This window comes from Tachypleus tridentatus, chromosome 3, assembly GCF_004210375.1.
Source record: "Tachypleus tridentatus isolate NWPU-2018 chromosome 3, ASM421037v1, whole genome shotgun sequence".
Lineage (NCBI taxonomy): Eukaryota > Metazoa > Arthropoda > Merostomata > Xiphosura > Limulidae > Tachypleus > Tachypleus tridentatus.
In genome coordinates, this window is record NC_134827.1 from 2,982,055 (window position 1) to 3,006,678 (window position 24,624).

The 24,624-nt window shown below is 33.9% G+C and overlaps 1 protein-coding gene across 11 annotated transcripts in view; it reads right to left on the reverse strand.

Moving 5' to 3' along the window:
- LOC143246216 (leucine-rich repeat flightless-interacting protein 2-like) overlaps positions 1 to 23,616 on the reverse strand; it is an 82,482-nt gene extending 58,866 nt beyond the window's left edge. For 2 of the 11 annotated variants that reach the window (XM_076492493.1, XM_076492497.1), the window contains exons 1-3: positions 23,455 to 23,615; positions 5,801 to 5,961; positions 701 to 772 (exon numbers count right to left, since the gene is read on the reverse strand). In XM_076492493.1, the coding sequence (XP_076348608.1) occupies positions 701 to 772; positions 5,801 to 5,887 (159 nt within the window). In that variant the 5' untranslated portion in view covers positions 5,888 to 5,961; positions 23,455 to 23,615. Of the gene's footprint in view, positions 1 to 700; positions 773 to 1,909; positions 1,967 to 4,306; positions 4,376 to 5,800; positions 5,962 to 21,990; positions 22,039 to 23,454 lie in introns of those variants that run through there. The other 9 variants (XM_076492491.1, XM_076492500.1, XM_076492505.1 and 6 more) reach the window with 9 other exon arrangements.
- Between the last annotated feature and the right edge of the window lie 1,008 nt (positions 23,617 to 24,624).

Sequence of the window (24,624 nt, forward strand, 5' to 3'; positions counted from 1 at the left end):
TAGTCTTTTACCAACAAATAGTGGGACTGATCGTCACATTGTAACGCCCCCACGGCTGAAAAGGCGAGCATGTTTGGTGTGACGGGAATTCGAACCAGCGGCCCTCAGATTACGAGTCGAGTGCCTTAACCACCTGGCCATGAGGGCCAAACAAAAAGTATGAAACATAACAATAACAATTACCAAAAAATTCCAGATGTCGCTCCAACTTTTACACGATGACCAGTAAATATAAACCGTAAGCATAAAAACATACGTCTGGTCGAAACGTTGTGCCACCTTTTTTGATAAACAATAAAAAAAAAGGTTTACTTATTTTAAGCTGTTTTCTGACTTAATAGATTTTTGTGTTTGGATTCTCTCAAGTATTTTATTTATGATACAAATTACTTTTTTCACTGCAGGTACATTTTTCTCCTCGAACACCAGATCACTGTTTTCTATATTTCAGTCACAGTTGGGTCAATGTCATTAAAACTACATCATGTGAACCAGTTACTGTGCTTTTCAATAATCATTATCCACCCTTTCTGTGGTATTACTCTTTGTTGGATAAAAAATTTTAAAGTCTACAATCAATACAAAAAAGATTAAACTTTCATTTCAGGTACTAGTCCCACATTGTTTTGTTAAGCATACAACTTCAATTAGATTATTAAATGTTCTTCGTTAAAAAAAAAGCAATTACATATGATCTTACCTTAAAAATCCGGTAATTCCGGAAGTAAGGAACAGCAAGTTGTTCCATTGCTTCCTGTTGTTCCATTCCTGTCTAAAATATTTTAACCATAGTCCCATTTATTGAATTATAAAAAAAATGTCCAAAATGCACTCATTAAATTTTGTTTAAATCCTACCATTCTCCTACATGAATAGTGGTATACAATCGGTACAGAAAAAGTATCATATTAACAGCTACAGTGTCGTAGAAAGGTTAGCAATAATTCATGTAATAACTTTAAGTTACTACTACACGAAAACAAGGTAGCGTGAACTTCAAAACGTTTCCTCTTTATGTGCTACTCAATTGATGTACGTCCAAAGAAATGGTTCCCGCACATCACAATAGTCTTAATTTCATCAGCTGCTGACAAAAGTTAGCATTTAAACTCGACAAACAAAGTGGTAGTTCATCCCCAATGAAACCAGTTACATTTCTTGAAATTTTTACAAGCAAAAAAACGATGCATGCTATAAGTATTTTTTGTGCAACTGAAATTAAATGTCTTGCCAACCTTCTAAGAAAATGTATTAAAGCATCATTGAATTTATACTTTCGTAGTTATGCGACTATAGTAAGCAAAAGAGAATGCTTGTTTGCTGTTGAAAAACGAAAATGTTACAAGAGTGCAAACCAGATTTCGTACCAAAACTCTGATTCACAGTCACAAGGGAATACTGTAATACACCAATCAGGATCGTTTCTACCAAGACGTTTTAGTAACGTGTAAACTTCTAACAGATGATTTTCATGATGAAAAGTTATGAAATGTCACGGATAACTATGTTTTAGAGATAAAGAAGCAAGCCATGTCTGCCATGTAATGATCTAAAGGAAGTATTCTTCATTCACAATCTTAGGGAGAAACCCTTGCAAACAAACTGATGATCCTAATTATTTTGTTTTAAGCTAACTAACAAAAACATAGACATAAACAAATCTCTAAACAGAAATGACTAGATAACTTTCTTAGATACATTTAGAAGAGGCTGACAACCAGAATAACACAATTTTTTTTATCTGTTTTTGAAATTCTATATATACATTTATTTTCCAAAAACAGAAAACTTCAACTTCTATGAAATTAAATTAAACCACAATAAAGTGATTCAATTAGAATATTTGTATAACCATGTTTTCTAAAATATTTTGTTAGCTGGTAGTTCAGAGGTAAAAGGTAAAGCTTACAATGCTAAAATTCAGTTCTGATCCTTCCTGTGCACAGAGTACAGATAATCTGTTGAGCTGCATTGCACAACAAACACAAACAAATTAACATATAGGACTAACAGGTGCACACTGCAAAACATGAAAAACTATCAAATAAACTTACTTATATACAGCAGTATTCACACAGTAATATACTATAGATACTTGAATACTGTTACATTTTAAATAAAACTTTTCCAAAAATATACATTCAAAACATTTACCTACATATTAATAAATCAATACTACCCCAATAGTATCTAATAATTTCATCAGAACTTCTTTTTCTATAATCACTTTTAAATGCAAGTGTCTTGAGGCATCCAAAATTTGGAGATTACTAGACAACAAGTTTCCAATTATACTGCTTCTATAGTCAAGCTTACTTTTAATAAAAACTAAGCTTTAAGTAGTTTTCATGGCATATTATATTCTAGATTCCAGATGTAATAATAAAATGGACACGTTTTAACAAGATTTAAACCACATTAAAATAACCACTAATCTTTCACTCTTCTTCTTTATATATCTATTTTATCTAATCTTAGAATCTTGGGTTGTTTTCAACTAGAAAAAAAAATACATACTGTATTGTTTTACAATTTCTAAATCTACATTGTTATCTTACATATCTTTTAGTTCAGTTTTTCATATACCTTAAACCACCTCAGAATTCAATAAACCTTTTGTATGAATAAAAAGTAAAATATGAAATGCAATTTCCACACAACTTGAAAAATCTCTAAAGGGCTACTAACTTGTACAAAGGATTTCCTCGAATGTCACATACTGAGTTTTATGCATTATTCTTGGTCTCTAAAATTGTATACTTTGCAATATTAATCAAAATAATACTTTCACAATACAAAGCTTCTAATTGCATTCTTTTTTCAATAGAATAATAACAGATTACTTAAAAACACAAAAACTGCAGGAAATCAAATGGAAAAAGGCCCAATCATTTCTATTTGTAATATTTGGGAAAATATTTTACAAAATAAGAATCAACAACAACTGCAGTAAATATCTGGTTAAGTTCTTTGTTGAAGTAGTAACTCTAACTATCAAGTTTTGTGCTACTATATTTGAAACTGTTAGAGAATATAATACAAATACCACAAAAGATCTGTGAAGTAATACCACCTTTCCTTTAGAAAAGATAAGTCCTACAATATCTCAAAATAAACCTAGTTCACAGTACTTTAAGAAAAAAAGAGTAAAAATGCTGGTATCAATCTTAGCCATAACTAATTTTAGTTCTAAGTTTAAAATAATTACTTGGGATTCATTACATAGTTAAGTCTTGTAGTAACCATAACCAAATATTCACTCACAGAATAGTTATAAATAAATATACATAATGCATCATCTACATTTAAATTTACACAATATTTTTATCACAAAGTATAATTTTTCTTTTTCTGAGCTTATTCTTAGTGTATTCAATAGTCATAAATTATAGAAAAAAATCAAAATATCTTGATTTTATTTTTAATAGTCCATCATTTCCATACTACTGTTTAAAAATGGTTATAACTAACATTTGCCTGCTATTTATGGACTAAGCCATAAAACAAAATAGCTATGCTAATCTTTACTTATTGTAATGGAAGGTCTACTTATATATTAGTTTACTCCAGCACAAGATGCTGAAGACATAATTTTTGGTATGGGAACTTTTATTATAAAAATTCTGTAAACTTAAAGAAAGCATAGCCAAGCTCCACTTATTATTTTGTCAATTCCTATTTACTTTTTTTAATGTTACTATCATTTTTTATTAAAAAAAATTGAGCCTTAATACAAAATGCTTTTTTTTTTCCCTTCAAAATGATAAATCCTTATCTACACTACCTATCATTCTTGGATAGCATAAAGTAACTTCGACACTGTGGTAATGATGCAACTTTCAGAAAACATTATAATTTATTATAAACATATTTCTGCCCTCAAATTAATTATTTGTTTTACATTGTTTACCACTGGTAAAGCTCATATTTTACATTTTTGAAAAAATAAAAATTGAGATTAATAGCGATAATAACAGTATTTTATTTTTGAATATTTGGTGCGTGTATATTGTACATTATTACAGACAACAAGTATCCCAACAGCAGTCAATAATTTAGTAATTATAACAAAAAAATTTACAATTCTGGAAATATATACCAGCAACATGGTTTCTAATAGCCAGGTTAATTATTCTGATTTAACTGCTACAGGGAAAGTTATTGTAGCCATTTCTACTTTATTTTACAAGATACAAATTATTTTCTAACCACCTTTTATTTTTTTTACATGTGGCACATTTAAAAGTATTTTATCAAGTTTCAATACAGAGAATACCATATACAAATATACTAAACAGCAAACTACCTTATTTTTTCTTTACCTTTCTGTGCTTAATATTTGAGCTGCAATGATTTACCCTGGTAAAAACAGCTCCTGGCAAAAAGAAAACAGCATGTGTTTTCAATATACATAATCCTGATAAACAACAAGTAGGAGTAATGCCACCCACTCAAGAACTTACAAAGAAAACCAGTTTGAATAATAACTACAATGGTCATGACCTAGAAAAAATTCCAGTTAAGCTGTGGATGACTGTTTTATGGAAAGGACTAGCAGTCATCTTATGTATACAAAACTACCTGTATAATTGACTATGTCTAATGCCCCAGTGCTAATTATGTTAAGTACATTTATGTCCATCAAAGGAAACTTTAGGATGAAAGTAACTCTAATCAGATCATTGAAAGTCTACAAATCTTCACATGTATCTTTCTTAGAATGTCTACTGATAACAATTTTAATAATTTTAAATAAAATCAATAATTCTAAAGTTTCTATGTGTATACATTTTACATAATTTTAAAGCACTTAAACACATTAATTCATTCACAACAACGTACATTATACAAATATGTTTCTTGAACTATCCTGTAGGCCAAAGCTCTACAGGTCACAATGTACAGATAGAAGAACTGAAAAAAAAGATACTGTACAAAAGATAGTTAATATCTAGATATAATGGGAAATATCACAGTAACTACCTATAGTCCACTTAATATAATATTACTTTTTGAAAGTGTTGACCAAAGAAAATAGTATAACTCAAAATAACAAAGAACTTTAACTTGAGTAAAAATAAAAATATTGATTATGCATAACCTACTTAATGCTGACAGATTCATAACAACAAACACCACTTATATTCTCACAAAATTCATAATTTTATGTCATACTTTGTTCTTTATGCTCGTATAATATTTCTTATAACTAGTAGATTCTTTTACTAGATGTTGATGACCTTAGTTAGATCTGAAACATACAATTTGTTTCACACCCATATACCTCTTGTTGATGTAAAAAAAATGTTTCATCACCTCATTTACATGAAACTATGAGAATAATGCATTTAAACCTGTTTCAATAACAATCTACAAAAACTCAACATTGGTATGATATCTGAAATAATTGAAATTTACAGTAATATTTATATGAAGCAAAATATTAATACCATAATATTACAAGAAAACTTTAGAAATATGACACAATTATATCAAAATTACAATAACATTTATAGATAATCTACCACACATTTTAGAATGTGGATCCACAAATAAAGTTCTAAACATCAAAGTCCTTTAGGTTATTATGTTAAACATTTTAATTTATGGAGAGCAATTTAGCATTAAAGTCTAACAAATTCAAAAACTATCAATAAAATATGTAAAAAATTTGTAACAATAAAGAACTATAATACACATAGAAATACAACACAAAGCTCCTGTAACTCAGCTATGTTAACCTAACAAAATAAAGTTAAAAAAAGTATTTGAACAAAACAAGTATCATTAGTTTGAATACCTCACGAGCAATCTGATCTAAGGCTTGATCCTCTGCAGAATACAATTTTGTAGTAACTCTCTTACGACCACTTCCAACAATTGCCATGACTTAATACTTGTTTCTGACCAGAAGAAGACACAATTCTTTCTCCTATTATGGTACCATCATTGAACAAACAACTGTAACAAAGGAAAGTATGTTTACCACATGTTCACACATGTATACCATTTAACTGCAAATTGTAGTTCTTTTCAGCTCCTATGTTATCTGAAGTATTACTTAAAAGGTTAAAGAACTGTCCTTTAAGAAAGCTAAATTTGTACACCTTGGCAGAGGGCCAAACAACCTCTTGTATTCACCCACAAAACAATAACCTAAATTCAATACAGCTTATATATATCTATTTAATGGATATTTGGAAGATGAGTCCACAAAAGATGTTTTAGGTTACAGGAAAGCATTTTGTTTTCAATTACATTAGGAACTGAATAGGATAATTTTCAAAAGTAATATATACAAATATAAAATTAGCAACAAAATTTATGTGTATAAGATCTGAAATCATAAGTTTGTTCTTAGGAGAATTTTTCTCTCATAACATTTCATATTTAACTGTTTGTCTAATAATAGGAGAAAGTAGGAACAGTTTGCATTCTTTCAAGTTTTGTTGAATATATACAAAAAGACAACACTGTTTAATATAACTTTTGTAGATATTAAATTATTCATGAAATGAATGACTTTGCTTTTTCACATGTACATCCAGCAATAATTAATATGCAAGATTTTCATTCAGAAAAAAAAGTGTGTACATAACCAAGAAGAATCTGCTTTAAGATGGTTTACTTTTCTGTTCATCTTACAAGTTATTGCATTTCTCAATGTCAAGAATAAATGCAACATTAATTTTGTCATTGTTTATCTTACCAATCAAAATTCTTATGGTTAAAAATTATTATTTTATAACATTGTATGATCGTACTGCAGTAAAAGCCACTTTCTATGAATTGTAGTCTAAAATATATGATAAGAATACCTTGTAAAAGTAAAACAAACAGCATCAGAAAATACAAGTTGACAGAAAAGCATCTGGTCTATCCATCTCACCCCTTCTCTCACAAAATCATCACAAATAAATGTATCTTTTCACATATATATTGTTCTCCTATCTAACAACAGTTCAGAAGTATTCAAACCAATAATACAGATTAAATTATTTGATAGTTAACTATGCAGTCTATACATATACCTCAAGCAAAAGACTTGTTTTGTCAAAGAACAATAGAATGTCTCAGCTTTTCACATTTAAAGCTATTTATAACTGAACTTTTCTTTCAACTCTTTAAAGAGACCATCCTGAACAATTCTGATAACTGAATCTAGCTTCCTCTAATTTGTTTTCTTTAGTGATAAAAGTTCAAAATATTAATCTTCTTTTAGCAGCTTAAATGTCTTAAATGAAACAGCTGGCAAAAAATCCTTTAAATATGGTAAGTGAAAGGTAGTACATTTGGGTGATAATAATTTGAATTCTTACACTTAGTATAAAGTACACCCAGCCAACAGCCTGACTGAAGAAGAGGATCTTGTCAGAGTGGTGAAGTGCTTTATTTTTCTAAATGGATAATAAGCTTATGTAATAAATTGCTATCAAAAGTAGTGGAGGATGGATCATAGAAGAGTTTAAGAAGAGAATAAGTTATGTCTTGAAAGGTAAAAGGTAGATTTTAATTTTTTTACTTTCACTAAGGTGTAAAATTTTTAGGGCAGCCTTGAAGGACCAAACTGTCCCTTAAAGTCTGTAATGTTGTGTAGGCACATGTACCTCTTGCTGCACAACTTTTAAAATGTCAATATGTATACATTCTGTAGCGAGAGTCCAAAACTATAGGCAGTACTTCTACAGATTCATAATCACTCTTTATACAACACAGAAGTTTAGATATGTTCACTTATGATTACAGAGCCATGCACTAGTAAACAGAATAAGTAAAAAAAAATTGAGTTTTGAATATAAATGTATAAATTTTAGTTTGTACTAGTTTGTTTCTAAAACAGTTATTTTTACCAAAGGAATAAACTGCACCATCTTGTAATTGCTGTACTACAAAAAAAAATAACTCACTTAACTAAAAAAAAAAGATTATATTTATCTTACCAAAAATTGTAAGTCTGACAAACCAACAGAGATACAAACATGCAAAATGTAACTAATCCATTATGTTACTATCTTTTTTTTTTATATATATAAAATTTAATTGATTTCATCTATTTAGTTGAAACAACAGCTAAGGTCCGCAATTCTTGCTGGAAGTATTCTCTCATAAAGAGGAAAAAAGCTGAACAACACTTCTTCATAAATGATGCAACATTAAAGAAAGACATCATGATACTCATTCCTTATATTAATATAGCAACTGGTTGTTAGGAATACAGCAAAAATGTAGTAATTCATATAGTTTATACATGTAGTTAAATGTTTGGTTCACAATGATAATTGTTACTACAACAATATTTTGTGATATAGATTACAAAACCACCTAAAAATACTTTCAATAACCTCATCAACACCTACATATTTTCTATAATTTCTACTGATAAACATTATAGAATTTAATCAATCAAGTTAACATTTTCCTTTCTTGAAAATGTGTTTCAGATACTCAACTCTTTTCTCTGCATCACAAAGAGCTATTACTTTCTGCATACTGCTGGCAGAACCCACAGTCACCTGATTTGGAAACATCCATATAAATTGCAATGGAAAAATTGTTCAAAAGATGTTCAGTAAATAAAAGATGGTACTTCCAATTGGGAGTATCTGCTTTTCTCAGATGACTTAAAGAAAGGTCACATTTCGGGACTGTAATAAGCCATGGTGGGATGGGCTGATCAGTGGATTCTGCAATCCACTGTCCAAGGACAGACCCAATTCATCCAATTGCGCTTAGACACGAAGACCAAAAGGAGCAATGGCAGATTGTCTGTTCTGAAAAAGTATGGCCCACCAAGGCAGGAAAACACAACCCCAGGTGGGATGCTTTGGTAAGGAACAAAGTTTCAAAGAATATAGTAAAGACAGTTGCAAACAGCAAAGGTGCAAAGAAGGTTCATGAGATTCTATGTATAAGCTCTGAACTGGGGAGGTGAGGAAATCCCCAGTGCAGAGTCGAAGTCTTTGATGATGAATAGGGTCCAGCATCTTTAAGGCCAATGGTCTGGCAGAGCCATAGACCACTGATCCACAGTCAGGTTTCAATCGAATAAGAGCACGATACATCTTTAACATAGAACATCGATCCGCTACCCAACTGGTGGTAGAGAGGACACGGAGGATGTTCAGTGCTCTTGTGCATTTTACCCATAGCTGCTTTAAGTGTGGTATAAAGGTCAGCTTATGGTCAAAGATAAGCCCCAAGAACTTGGTCTGCAGCAAAACTTTACCGATACGGAGTTCAGGATCAGAATGAATACCCTGTTGGCAGCAAAAGTGCATCCAAACTGTTTTAGAGAAAGAGAAATTAAAGCCATTTACTTCAGTACATGATCGAGGGCAGTTTGTAGTTGCCACTCAATATATCTCATGTTCATCAACTGACACGAGATGTGAAAGTCGTCGATATAGAGCCCATTTGCAACAGTAAGAGAGAGTTGTTCAGTGATGGCATTAATCTTTATACTAAAAAGTGTGACACTCAAAGCACAGCCCTGAGGGACCCCAAGTTCCTGTAGAAAAGAACGAGAAAGTGTCGAACCCACACGAACTTGGAATCTTCTGTCCGTTAAAAATTTTTTAATAAATATGGGTAAATGGCCACGTAACCCATATATATGGAGGTCTTGCAGAATGCCATATCTCCATATTGTGTCATAAGCCTTCTCAATGTCAAAGAATATTGATACAAGATGTTGTCATTTGAGAAAGGCTTCTCTGATTGACGTTTCAAGTCCAATTAGGTAGTCCATGGTGGAGTGCTGTCGTCGGAACCCACACTGGGTGGGCTAAAGGAGGTTGTTAGATTCAAAGAACCAAACAAGACGAGCATTAACCATCCTCTCTAAGGTCTTACAGAGACAGCTAGTCAAAGCAATTGGACAGTAGTTTGAAGGAATCTTGGGATCTTTCCCAGGCTTAGAGAAAGGTAAGATAATAGCTTGGTGGCAAGCATGAGGAAAAACATTCTCCTGCCAGATCTGGTTAAAAACAATTAAAAGAATATCAAGAGAAGCAGGAGATAGATGGCACAGCATGTCATAGTGTACATCATCTGGTCCAAGATCTGTATTGGATGACTTGTCCAAGGAAGCACGGATGGCTATGACCTCCAAGGGTGTGTTGAGTGACAAAGACAGGGAGGACACATGCTGATCAACCAACAGTGCCACCCCTCCATGTACTCGTCCATCACACAGCCTGTCATTTCTGTACAGAGAAAACTGCCAAAAGGTGACAGTAATGGCAGGTTTCAGAAATATTTCTTGTAAGGAAAGACATACAGGATGGTCGGAAGCAATCAGTGTTTTCATGTCCTTGATGTCATCCAGATTAGAACGTAAACCTTGACAGCTCCATTGTATCAAGGTGGCCATTATTAATGACATGTAGGCGAAGTGGCTGGAGAACCCTTCTGTTTACAACCACATGGTTTTTCCTTACTGTCCTTAGTTGGAGGAGGTCTATCAACCTCCATGGATCCTGCCCTGGGTCGATTGGGCAGGTCTTTGTTGTTGGAAGGGGATTCCAGTGATTGAGGATGTGAACGAATGATTGTTTTGCATCTTGGGGTGGGAAAAGATGTATCTGAAGAAATGCCTGTATTTGGAACCAAAGGATGTGGATTTTGGGGTTTGTTGGAATGTATGGGAGGAACAGAGATGAGTGTAGAAGTTGATTCATCAACTTTTTTAACCATGGAGGTCAAAAGGCTTTTCATTTGTTTTGAGAACGATTCTCTTGGAGGCATAGAGAGATCTGTCAGCACTCCCACTGTAGTTGTGAAACAAATTGCAGCACCATATGTCCGAGATAAAGTGGTGGACAGCAATTTCCAAGCCTCAGGATAACTAATGTTATGAGTCATTCTCAAATGCTGCACCTCCTTTTCCTCCAACCATTTAGGGCAAGAACGAAAGTAGGAATGGTGAAAACCATTGCATTTGACACAATGTGGGTCCGTGTCACACTCATAGGCATCGTGGTCCTTCCCACCACAACAAGCACATGTCAGGTAACCACGACATTACATCTTTGAGTGGCCAAACCTCTGACATTGGAAACATTGGAGAGGGTTTGGAATGCATGGCTGTACCTTGCAATTTAGATAACCTGCCTTGATGGTGGCAGGTGCACGTGGTGATGTAAATGTCAAAACAAGGATATTTGTCAGCAGTGTAACTCCATCTTTGCGAATGGAGATGCATCTTACTGCAGAAACTCCTTGAATGGAAAAACCAGTGAAAATATCCGACTTGGGGACATTCTTCAAATCCCTCTCAACAATAACACCTTGTGATGAATTCAAGGTAGCATGAGGGGTAACCTCAATAGGTACATCCCCAATTGCCTTTGAATTCAAGAGGAGTTCACTGTGTTGGGATGTGGATGTTTCAACCAATATGTCTCCAGATCAAAGTTTCTTTACTGACTTTGGAGAGCCAGCAAGTCCCTCCAGTCCCTTCTGAATAAAAAAGGGGGACATTTGCCCTAATGGTTTTTCTCAAAAAAAATGTAGGATGAGAAAATGAGGTACAACTGGTGGTACAGACATTGAAGATTGCTGATCAGAGTCTTCAAGACGTGGTCGTTTACCTGTTGACTTTTTCTTCAATATTTTATTTACATTTTTATTAGAAGAATCCATAGGAAAAAAAAAATTTCAGTAACCACTGACCCCACCCGCCATGGAGCCCTACAAGGGGACGCACTACAACGTCAAGCAAGGACACTGTGGCAACGCCAGGATTTCGTGAGCACTATTCCCAAACACCAGCATCAGACACAATGTCCACAACACCCACTGAGAACTTCTAACACTGGTACTTGGTTGACTCTAGCCCAAGTGGACCAGCCGACTGACCCAAGGGGGGCCACCCAAAGGCCGCCCGTCTACAAAAATTCAAGGCCAAAGTGGTGTGTTAGGGTTGGACCCCTCAACCACCAGGATCCTCTCCTCCCCTTCATGGGTCGCCACGCACAGCAAACACGTGGGTCAATGTTTAGATCCCAGAGGAGGTAACCTGAAAGAATAGAACCTTCCCTGGGAGGTCCCCCTCACCACGTACAGGAATCCATACCAAGGGGGTGTTAATATGTAATATACCATCTTATGATGTAATCATTATTAGGCTTTATCCCTCCACCAACAGGAAGGAGATGTGTCTTTCATGTGTTCTTGCAGGTAAACATAGGTTCACTCTTGACAAGGCAAACAAAATACACCACAAGTGGGGAGAAAATGTGGGGAGTGGTACAGAGAAAAAGATAGTATCTATCTAAAATACAATTTCAGGGAAGAAAAATGTTAACTTTAAAAATGCTATTAACCTCTCTGCACCACAGTGATAAAAACCCACACTAAAGATAGTAGAGGATCTAGTGCAGAAAAATTATAAAAATGAGCTTTTTTCTATAAACTGGTTTAGAAACATAGATAATCTAGAAGAACAGCACTCAGTAGAAGACCACAGCCAACTCAAACAGGAAATACTCTTCACTCAGTAGAGGTGGTAGAACAGAATATATTGTTATAAGAATCTTTTGCTCGGTGCTAACTTGTCACTAAGGTGGGTGGAATGTCAGTTTGTCCAACTGCCCATATATACCACCAAAGCAGTCTTGCAATAAAACTCATTTCAACAATGGATACTAAGCAGGAGTAAATGGGCTTAATGTTTCCCATACTCCTTTGTTATACACACATTTTAGGTAAGTACTCCCTGTGAGGCAAAACTGGATACTCAGAGGATTCCACTTTGCCATAATATGGAAATATATTCATGTAGGGTTAGAATAAGATGGTTGAGAGACCTGAGAAAGAAAGGCAAAAAATTAACAACACAAACCATCAGAACCACCACAAGGAAAGAAAAATAGTAAATGAAAGGAAACAAAGGCCAGGATAGTTGAAACCTCCTTGTGGTGTAAATATTGTGATACTAATGTGTTGGGGCTGTCCACATCCCCTCCTGCAAGATTTCATATAGGGAACATCAATGGCTAATGGCAAGAGAAGCTATGAAACAACAAGCATAATAGGAGCAAATATGAAAAATAACAAGAAAGAGAGACATTATTCATGGAATAAGAAACTAACCAAAAGAAGCATTTAACCCACCAGATAAAGTGAAAGAAAATGAATAAAGGAAGAGGAACCCCACAGCAAGAAACTACACTGGAAGAGTCCTTATAAACTTCAGTACCAATGAGATAACCACAAATAACCTAAAAAGAACAAACAAAATAAGCTGGGTTGGGAAAAAGACAAAAAAAGGAATAGAAGATGAATGGAAAAAAAAACATTTAAACATCCTCCCAAGCCACCTCAAGATTTGATCAGTCAATGAAGATGAGCCTGTTCCTGTGGCAAATGTTGTAAAAGAAGGCCAATACAAAAGTAACTGACAGCTCCAATAACAGAAAAGGGTAAGAAATATGTCCAAAACATATTTAAAAAAAGAACTAAACAATATCAGAAACAGAACATCCTCAACCAGAGCTGTAGAGTCTGGGATTGGATAACAAATGAGTGGTAGGAAGGTGGAAACTCAGTGATGGCAGAGTGTCCAAAGTATGGGCAACTCCACTGAAAATCCAGAGGATGGAAAAGACACTCAATCAGAAGAGTCTACACTTATGTGTGACAGTTGATCTGCTACCAGAGCCTGATCACCTAAGATATGACAGATCAACAAGTAAATGTGGAAAGATCATGGGCCCAAAAGTCTAGAGACAGAAAAACAGAAACCCTTGGTGTGAGTGTCTCTCTGTTAGGGAAAGAATGAAACAGCAGAGGCATCTGAATGTTTCATGATAAGAAGACCAGACAGATAAGAGAAAAGTAGATGGCAAGTCTGTGAAGAAGCAAGAACCTCATCCCTGGTGACTGGATGTTGGAAATAGATCAAATGCCCAGACACCCCTTTGGATCAAAGGTAGTAGAAAGGTATGGTTATAGGACTGCTTCTTTCTCATTAAGCTCAAAGCCAAAACAAAGTACAGCTTTCCTGTAAAACCCATAAATGTAAGGCAGATAGAGCTCACTGACCTATGAGCCTTGGAAAAATTAACAAAGATGCAAATCTGGGTAATGTGGAGAAAGAAAGGCTTCAGGAACATGTGGAAATTAATAAGATACCACAACCATGAAAATGAATAAAAGACTATTTTTGGAGATATCTGCACTGATATGCTAAAAACTACTGAAGAGTTGTATGGGCATATCCAAGAAAGAACATAAATAAACATGTAGTTCTTTTTTCAATCATGATTTATAATAATGCATTTACATTGTTACTACAAAATAGGCATGTTCCCAAGAAGAAGAAAAACAAATAAGTAACAAATAAAAAACAAAAGAGCAAATAAGGGATAAATATCTTAAGTTTGAAAACTTTAAACTGAAAGATATTTTATGTTGAAGGTTTATAAAACACTAAAGGAATGATAAATTTTGTTAAAATGAAATTAGAAAATTCAAAAGGGCATAGGGAAACAGCTGCCTGATTAATGTTCATGCCAACAGCAAGGATTCATTTTAAGTATTAAAGTTATGCAAAATGTTAAAATGAGGATTAGGTCTGTAAAGCATATTAACAGCAAAATTTTAATGAATAATAATAAACAGTTGCATATAAATGTTAATATTTTCTGACACTGAAAATATGTATTTTCAATTCCTATGTACCTCTTCCCATAGTTATAATTATTCGTAATTAGACTGCCCTCTAGCATGCAACTTTTAATTTGCCACTAGCCTCAAATTTCAATCTCATTCCATGTGTATACCAAATAAATAAGTTGCATTAAAGTATGCAAGTTAGCATGCAACAACTTTTCACCAATATGAGTGTCACATACCCTCCTACTGCAACTGACTACATATATACAGTTGAATTCAATCTTCACTTCAAAATTAAGCACAAGAAACAAAACCAAAAGAGGGAAGGACAAGTGGGTAGGGAGTGTGAGATAAGAATATATTGGAAATATATTTCAGTGTAAGCAAATATTAACTTCTGATACAATTACTTACCTCCTCTACAGTTACATTGAGCAGATGAAAGGACCAGTGTAAAATTCCCCAGATAAGCACCCATCAAATGCATCTGAAGAGCACCCATGGAGTGTGCCACCTTTATGTAGAGGAAACACCAGTTGGAAGCCACACCACATCTGAATCAGGTATACTCTTTACCTAGGTGAAGCCAACTGGTGTTGCATTGCAATAAAGGGTGGAACAAGTGATTCATCCCATTATCCAAAAGGAAAAGGAATGGAGATAGAATGACTAGGGTGCATCAGATCATAATCAGGAAGTCAGCTGCAGTTCAGACAAAAGCCATCAGAGAAACTCAAATGGCCCCTGGCAGGAGGAAGGTCTTCAACCATTCCTCTCAGGTGTTGGAACTAGAAAGGAAGTTAAGTCTCCATTTTAAGAGCCTAAACTAGCATGCACACATATCCAACACACCCTGAAACAATAAACTCCAGGAACATACATCTAGACAAAATCAGAAAGGTGGAAATGCCATTTCAGAACCAATAAGTATTGGGAATGTAACAATTTGTAGTAGGAACACATCCCCCTCTCAATCTCATGTGAGTACTTAAATTGGCTAGTCCAGCTCCAACAAAAACCCATTCCCCCATGAACCAACATCCAGGGGGCAGTAGAAGGAAGGTTCCCAACTGAAGAGACAAACTGAGAAATAGTCAGAAAATCCAAACTGGTGGCACCTATAATAAAACATCAAACCTACAGCAGCAGGATAATCAGGCCTTCAAAGCAGGCAGAATGAGTGGAATTGTGTACACTCAAGTAGATTCTCCATCATCCCTCAACCTCACCAGACAGAAGGTGGAAAGCAGTAAGAACTCCTGTACTCCACTGGAAGAAAAAAAAGAAGAAATATGTTTGAGTGTCTGGAAAAATGCATCATCAGAAAAGTGCAAAGGGTAACCATGAAACCCTAATCTGAAAAGCAGAATGTTCCAAATTCTGGCAATCTAAGAAATATGAGTTAAGCAGTGATTTTTTTTCTGCTTTACTCATGTTAGTACAGTCCAGTACAAATATAGTTATGATGCAGTATACTTTGAGAAGAAGCCTGCAAATGATCATTTCAAATGCCCCATATCAATAGTGATGTAATAGACCTTATATATCTTGTGGTGTAAATTTTAGATATCAGTATACCCGGACAGGCACTACTCATCACAGAGCAGGATCCATAACATGTTAATTAGTACACTGACAAAAAAAGAAAATGAAAATAACTTACCCACTAAGAGCTGTACCAGTTTTTGGAGAACAGTTACTTGGGAGGACAACAGCCAGCTGAGCAGGAAACTGCCAGATGGTGGAAGCACAACACCAAGATGTGGGGAATGGTCCACATATCAGCCTCGATAATCTCATCCAGAGAATAACAGAAATGTGTAGCCAAGGACATTGAAAAGTGTTGGATCAGATAAGACAATATACCAAACAACTGGCAAGATTCAGAAGAAAGGGAGGAATATACAATACAGATAACCTAATGAATCCAATCAGTAAGGTTCCCAGGAGAAATATCACAAGAAACAGATAAATTTCAATGGGTAAACTAGGGAAGCAAGAGCCACAGAAGGGTGCAGTGCACAACACATCATAAAGCATGGACCAGATACAGATGATGATCCATATCACAGCAGAAATAAATATGAGATATGGGAAGAAAGGAAATAACTAGAGAGATAAATACACAGCAAAAATTGGAAAAACAAAAATGAGAAGACAGCGCTGTCCCATAGCCTTGACTAGTCGAAAAGCACAAACCGTCGTCAAACAACCATGTAAAAATACATATCTGAGGAAGTGAAGGAAAGGGATAATTCATACCGGATAGACTAACAATTGAATATTCCCCACTTAAGTTAATATACAGATACAGATAATGAACAGGCAGTGTGAGACAACAGGGATGCTACACATGCAGATAGTCCCGAACCTCTCACAAGGAACCAAACAAATGTTATGTATGAAACTGGAGTGTGGGAATGAAGCATCCCTGAGTGAACTTTCAGTGGAGGGATTGGGAGAGGTAAATGGTGGTTGTTCCTGGAGAAGGAATGAGGATAGAAAACTGCAGTTGAGCCATCAAACAAATTTGATAGATGTGAGCCCAGATAAGGAGATATAGAGACAACTGTTAATTTGATGGAATGAATCATAACAGTCTTACTCTGCAGAGATGACAGGAAATAAACCATTGCTCAATAAACAGCAGGGAGTACCAAAAGGTTGATATGAAGACCTAACTCCTCCTGAGACCAACAGCCCAAAATCACCTATGTAATGCAGCACATACCCATGCCTGACAATGAGTTATCTGTAAAAATATGGATATACAAAGGAGTAGAAGGAATATGTATTCCCAGTGTTGTGTTATCTATGTTTAACCACCAAAGGAAAATGGTCTGAAGGGAAACAGGAAAGCATATCTGTAAATTCAGAGGGTTCCCAATGAGGTAGCAATGAACATGTAGTACTACTTCAAGGAATACACGTGAGCATGATCCAGAGGAATAAGTGCCTCCAGAAACAGAAACTCTCAGATAGAGAAAGGAAATGCTAAACTAAAACCTCCATGGATCACAGAAAAAGAGAAAGGCTGGGTTGAACTGTGATGCAAGCTGAGATAAACACCCCCAATTGAAAAAGATATTGAGTGGGGTGAGTATTGGGCTTCTCATTCTTGATAAAACCCACCCAATCAGATTCTTTTAGAAGTTGAGAGTGTGAGAATGACTCTGTGAAAAATGAAGCCAGAAGGAGCCAGTTATCTATAAAATGATGGAATTAGTAAATATGATCCTCATGGACAAAATGCATAAAATGATGTGAAGCTCAAACAATAAGCATGTAAAAATAATCACTGGACACAATGAAACTTATCCAAAATCCTGGAGAAAAGGCCCACATGAGAGGCAGTTATAATTTCATGGTGAACTGAGGTATGTTGAGGAGGCAATTCAAATAGAAGAGATCAATTGCAAGATGCCAATTCTCAGTTTTCTTGGGGACAACAAAATATTATGAAAAGAACCATGAAAACAAAGAAAAATCTACTCAATGGCATCACTGATGAGCAGAACTTGAACTGCTTCTGCAAAATGCTACAAGGAAATGGGATCTTAAGCAGGAGAGGAACTGGGACAAAGGATAAGGTGGAAGACTCCTTCTGATAAAATTCAAATGACCCAAAGATAAGTAGTAAAAGTCTTCCAAACTTCAGAGAAACAAGCAAGCCTGGCTCCCACCAGACCTAAATACACAAATTAGTCACATGTAATGTTCACATCATACAGGGCATCTGTGAATAATGGTACAATATAGAGAGTGGCCAGGAAAGAAGGGCAGGAATCATACAGTGGAAGGAGTTTGTGACAACAGCAAGTTAGGGAAGTGTGCAATATAGCAGATTCAAAATGAAACTACAAGTTGCTTAGAAGCCCATCAAATATCATAAATCTAAGAAAAGAAAAGCATCCTGACAAAAAATGCCTCAGCAACACAGAAGCCAAGGGTAAAAAGAAAGAGCAAACAAAGAAAATATGGACAAATTAGTGAGGAGGATGGTATGGGCTTCAACTGAAAAACACTTGGGAGAATGACAAAGTCTTGGACAATAGATGAATGGACATGAAATAATAAAGGAGTGTTGTGAGGAAAAAAATTGTGGTAAGCAATTATGTTTGAGAAAAACACCCTGGAGTATCAAGGTCCAATTCCCAAGGGGAAAAAATGAACCCAATAATTGTCTATCAAGAAAGAATTTGCTGAACAATAACATGTAAGTGCATGAGATACTATGGTATGTGGGAAGCACGGCATATTAAATCCCACATGTAATTACTCTGCAAAAATGTTCAGCATGGACCCCAATATCAGGAAAAGAAGGGAAATCAAACCTCACAACTAGATAATGCAGCTAAAAAGGAGGGAAGAGATCAAATGACATGTGATACCAAGTTGAAAAATGGTTAATGAGGTCTAAGTGCTGCAATGGCACAAGAACCTGACCGCACAGCAAAAGAATGGGGATGAGGAAAGGAGTTCAGCATGGACCCCAATATCAGGAAAAGGAGGAAAATCAAAACTCACAACTAGATACTGCAGCTAAGAAAAGAATAGGGATGAGGAAAGCAGTTCACATCTACATTATCCTGATTGAAACCCTCAGGTAATGGCTGAATTGCTTTAAGATTGGGAAACCCTTCAGTCCACATGAAAGAAGCTATTTCCCAAAAAACTAACACCAACACTTCCTCCACCAATAATGCCATACTTGTAGCTGTTGTTACAGGCTGTTCAACACCAGTACCATGAGTTGCCATTGTATCCATAGTAATAAATTGTGAATTAAAAAATGACTGACTAATGCTAATTTAATGAAAAACAAAATTCAAGATCAAATAAAGAAATCCAACTCAATAGTTGGTTATAAACATACTTTTAAATGCAGAAAAAAGTAATCAAATTTTCAAAATTCACACAAATAAAAAATGCCTGACATCAAGAACCAAGTGTTAACAAATCAATTAATGATGATTGGGTTCAATTGTATATGGCCAGCCAGCTATAATTGTAGTGTTTGTTACACTCGTATTTTGGCAGATTGTCACATGTTAATTTGCATACATAAACACAGAGGAACCACATGGAATCTAACTGGAGTTCAAGGCTAGTGGTGAGTGAATATTTGCTCCCTAGAGGGCAGTCAAATTGAGACTAGCTGTAACTCTGAGTGGAGGTAATAAATTGTATCAGAACTTATCTTTTCTTCTGTTTTTATGCAAAAGTAAACATTAGAAATATTCCTGATCCTAAGCATTCTAAATATTGAATTGAGCTCCATTAAGTACATATTAGTCCATGAGAGGTAAGTAGGATGATTCAGAAGTTACAAATAAATATAAACACCAAGACCAGACAAGATTATCCCAAGGGTTTTAAAGATCAAATATCAGATAAGCAACCCCACCTCTTTCATTTCTGATATTTCATACAATATGGACAAACACCTAACGATTAGCAAAAGTTGCTGTGTTACTTTTATTTTTAAAGAGGTGATAAGTGTTGCTTTGAAATCAAGGGTAAATTATTCTTACTTCCCTACTAAGAACAATTTTATAAACTAATAATTCTTCCCTCCTTCTAGATATTTTCTAAATAGACTATGATGCATAAATGCTAGGCACCTCAAAACTGAAACATTCTAACCATATTTGTAAATAACAAAAAAAGTGAATAGAATCAGGAAAAAAATTTGAAAAAAAAACAAACATACTCTTTACACCCTTAACTCATAATCAAACTATTTATTAAATTTAAAACAAGCATGACTACAAAAAAAAATTTGAGATATATAATCTTAAATGAATTTTCCTGTGAAATAGCATAATAAATTCAGGTATTATATAAAATAACAACTGATAAAGAATTAGAATATTTAATGATATAACCACCTCACGTTGTCTACTTTGAAACAACAGTTGCAACTATATTTAGTGAATTGGTGTAGCAAACCAATTTAAATGTGAAATTTGTTAAATATGTTGTTCTACCTTTGGAAGCTGTCAATTGACAGTTTTGTGCTACATATTGCCTGTAGTGTCAAATTAAGTCGATATCCAGGTTAGTTATTTCATGAAACTAGTTAAACCAAACATTTTTTTGCCTGGTTAGACAGTTCAGTATTTTAATGTATTGACAGCAGTAAAACCAAATTATAAATATGAAAAACATAGCTTGAAAATTAATTCTGCCAGAACATAAACTAAACATGGTTAATTTTAAGCTGTTCAACTAATGCACATTTTTAAAACTTCTTTTAATCCTTCCTATTTCTGTTCACTTGAATAAATGTAAATGTATTATATAGGCTTACTAGTGATTTTTTGCTAAATGCAGTATTTTGTTTGTCACCCATTTAATTTTTGTTGCAGTTTTGATTAACTTACTGTTACTATAGCAATATATTTTAGATACTTACTTACAAATAATGTAATTCTTTTATTTTGTTTAGATACTGTAGATAAAATTTGTTTTAATCCAAAACATTTATCTGTGTCCCTTTGTGTTATAAATAAACAAAATCATTTATCTTAAGTATCATTATAATTTTTATTGTGAAACTTCATTTTCCTCCAAACACTTTTTGTTTTATATTGGGTGAGGGAAACTGCTATTAACAATGCAAATATAAAGCATCACTACTTTAACCCTTTCGGCGAGGTTGACGACCTCAGTCGACTTGAAGGCTCAGCGTGGCAGGCGGCCTTCCTTTATTCCTGTTATTCTTATGTATTGAATTTAACATGTATAGTACTGGGTACAATCACTGAATATTTCAGGGACTTTTGTTGAGTTATTACTGAGATATCATGCCTTTAGTACTGATACTGTAATTAGTTGAAGTATCAAACATATATATTCAGCACAATGACGAACATTAAAAGTTGTTATTCAGTGCAAAAGGGTTAAGAAAACCTTTGACATAGTAATTTGCAAGAGATTATTTAACAAATAAAATAATTTTTGAAATCCTGAAATGGTAAGAGATGAACAGAAAGTCTGTAACTATTAGTAGAAATATGTTCCTGACTTGGAGGTTACATCTCATAGGTTCTCTTAGATATCTGTTTTGGGATTTTTGTCATCCATCACTAATGCTAGCAAACAAACTACAATAATACTAAAGAAAATGCTTATCTTATTTATAAAGAACTTGAACAGTCTTAACGATCTAGCCAGAATGTAAAACAATTTTTTAGACTGTATATAACCGGGATATGCAATTTTACAAATTTTTGTAAAAGAGAAACATTGATGTTTGAGAAAAAATAAGTAAGGTTTATTTATAATTGTTTATTTAAAAAAAAAAACCTTCTTCTAATTTGGTGATAAAATCAAGTAAGAATTTTTGGAGAAAAAAGTTATCATAACCTTGAATGGCCTCATTTGGAGTTCAGTATTACAGTCTTGGTAGCCTAACTGAAGGAAAGAGAATAGAAATTCTATTAAAATAATACATGTACTTGTTTGAAGCTATGAGGATGACTTAAAGATACAGAACCTTTTTTTTCTGGAGCTTAAAAAGTTATAAATGACTTGACACAATCATCCAGAATTACTAAACATTTGGACAACTTTCTGTAAGTAGTCTGTTAGAATGGTCAAATAAATAAAGCAATATCCAATATTACTATTATTAGGTTTAATCTTCTATAACCTATATGCAAAACTTGTTCTTTAATTGAAAAAAAATGTTATGTTTAGCTATACTATCCTTTGAAGTAGTCTACCTGGTGATGTTTTGAGTGCAGTTACTCTGAATCATTTTAAAACTTTATTTGATGGATTTAAGTTTGAGAAGGGCTTTGTAGTTTTGGTTCCTTATTTTTGTAAGAAGTAAATTTGAATTGGCAAATGTCTTTCTATTATCTTATCTTATGTTCTGATCTTATTGACAGTAATGTTAGTTTGATAATTGTCAATTTTTTGCCAGTTGTTATGATTTAAACTTTAATACAAGCCAATGATTTCACCCCTATACTCTATAATGTAAAACAAAATTTAATGGCTTTGATTCACAAGGTTATTAGCAAGTCAAACAGTAGCCAAAACGTTGTTTATAAGAATATCAAATTTTTATACTTAAGCAAAAATATCAGCTATGTTTAATATTTAAGAAGTTAAAAAATCAATTTTATTAACGATTAAATAAACAATGTCTTAAAAATATGCCTTCACCTTCTTTTTTTCTTATGTTCTGACCTTATGGATAATAAGATTAGTTTGGTAACATGGTTAGTTATGATCGCGAGAACAGAAAGCCCCTAATTACAGTAATAATTAAGAGTGAAAATTTCTGAAACCGCGTTTCACCAAATGAACTTGTTTTTAAAATGAATTATATACTATGTTTGTCATAACTTAAATAACGTAACTTATACTGTTGTAGTGCACTTTATTATTAGATGAGACTTACCATAAAACACAATTCACGAAGCAATAGGACCTATAACTTAAAACTATAATTATAACATAAAAATACAATTAATATCAGTAAAATAATACTTCACAAAACGAAATTACATGCAAACTTTCAATTTACATTCTCCATGCGATGTATTTATTGCTAATTATACAATACATTGTTGGACATGTACAATATAATTAGGATTTGAACTCGCCACCGTAACGCTAGTAAACCATATATCCAATACAATTAGCGACTGCTTATCACCGGCTATCGAAAATATATACAAGATTTACACTCTAAAAACTATATGATATACCATAATTTAATAGCCCGGTGAGGATTTGAAAGTTTATGCAACGAAGAACGTATATTCTACTAATATATTTTATCCACGTTGATAAGTTCTGTAATATTTGACTACTTACTTTTGACATTAAACTCGTTTTCCGGTGTTCTTAACTGTATAAATAAACATATAACTAAGAAAACAGAAAATCAAAACACCATTGAAAATTTATAAAGTTTAACAATGATAATCTCAGCCGATCTCCTGCGAAGTACGATTCCCGGATGTTCTTCACAACGGAAATGACGTAAGGAAGGCTTCTTCCTGGCTTGTTCTCAAACAAAGTTTGTCGGATTTTTTAAAACATATCAGAATAAAATAAAACATTTTAGAAAGTAAACAAGATAATTACGTCCGAAAATATTAAAATTAAAAATTAAACAAAAACACACATTTGATCAAAGATAAGTCTTTAAGTACATATTTTTATAGGAGGGGTCTACGATAGAAATAAAAAGGAGAGCTTGTTTTGTAATGAATCGTTTAATTACAATCTTGGTAAATACATAGCATGGTCATTCTCCAAATATGTAACATCAGCCAGCTCATTCATCGAAGACTCTTTTAATTTCAAGTCTAATCTAAATCAACTTAATCATAAAACCTTAATGGCCAGTTTTGATGTTATATCCCTCTTTACAGAAGTTCCAACCACTGAAGCCTGCAAGATAGCCTTAGAACTGTATATCCGAGACCCTAACCCATCTATAGACACTCCCAGCAACCAATTCGCAACCCTCATAGAATTCACCACGATGAAGACAAACTTCATGTTCAACAACCACAACTATATACAAACAAATGGCCTAAGCATGGGGAACCCAGTATCACCAGTTCTAGCCAATATTTTTATGACACAAGTTGAAACACAAGCAATTAACACAGCATTACATCCACCACTATACTGGTACAAATATGTAGATGACACGGTTGCGGGATTCAAATCGACAGAAAACACACTTAATTTTTTCAATCACATTAACTCTATACATCCCAACATTTACTTTACATGTGAACAGGAAGAAAACAATCAAATATTATTTCTTCATCTCAAAATTACAAGAACCGACACACAATTCAAAACAGATATCCACCGAAAAATCACCCATACTGGACTATACATTTCTTGGGACTCAGCACATGAAACAAAACAAAAACTCAACATACTAAGAAATCAAATAAACACAGCCATAAAACTATGCTCACCAGATAAAATTAACGATGAATTAGACAAAATAAAACAATACTT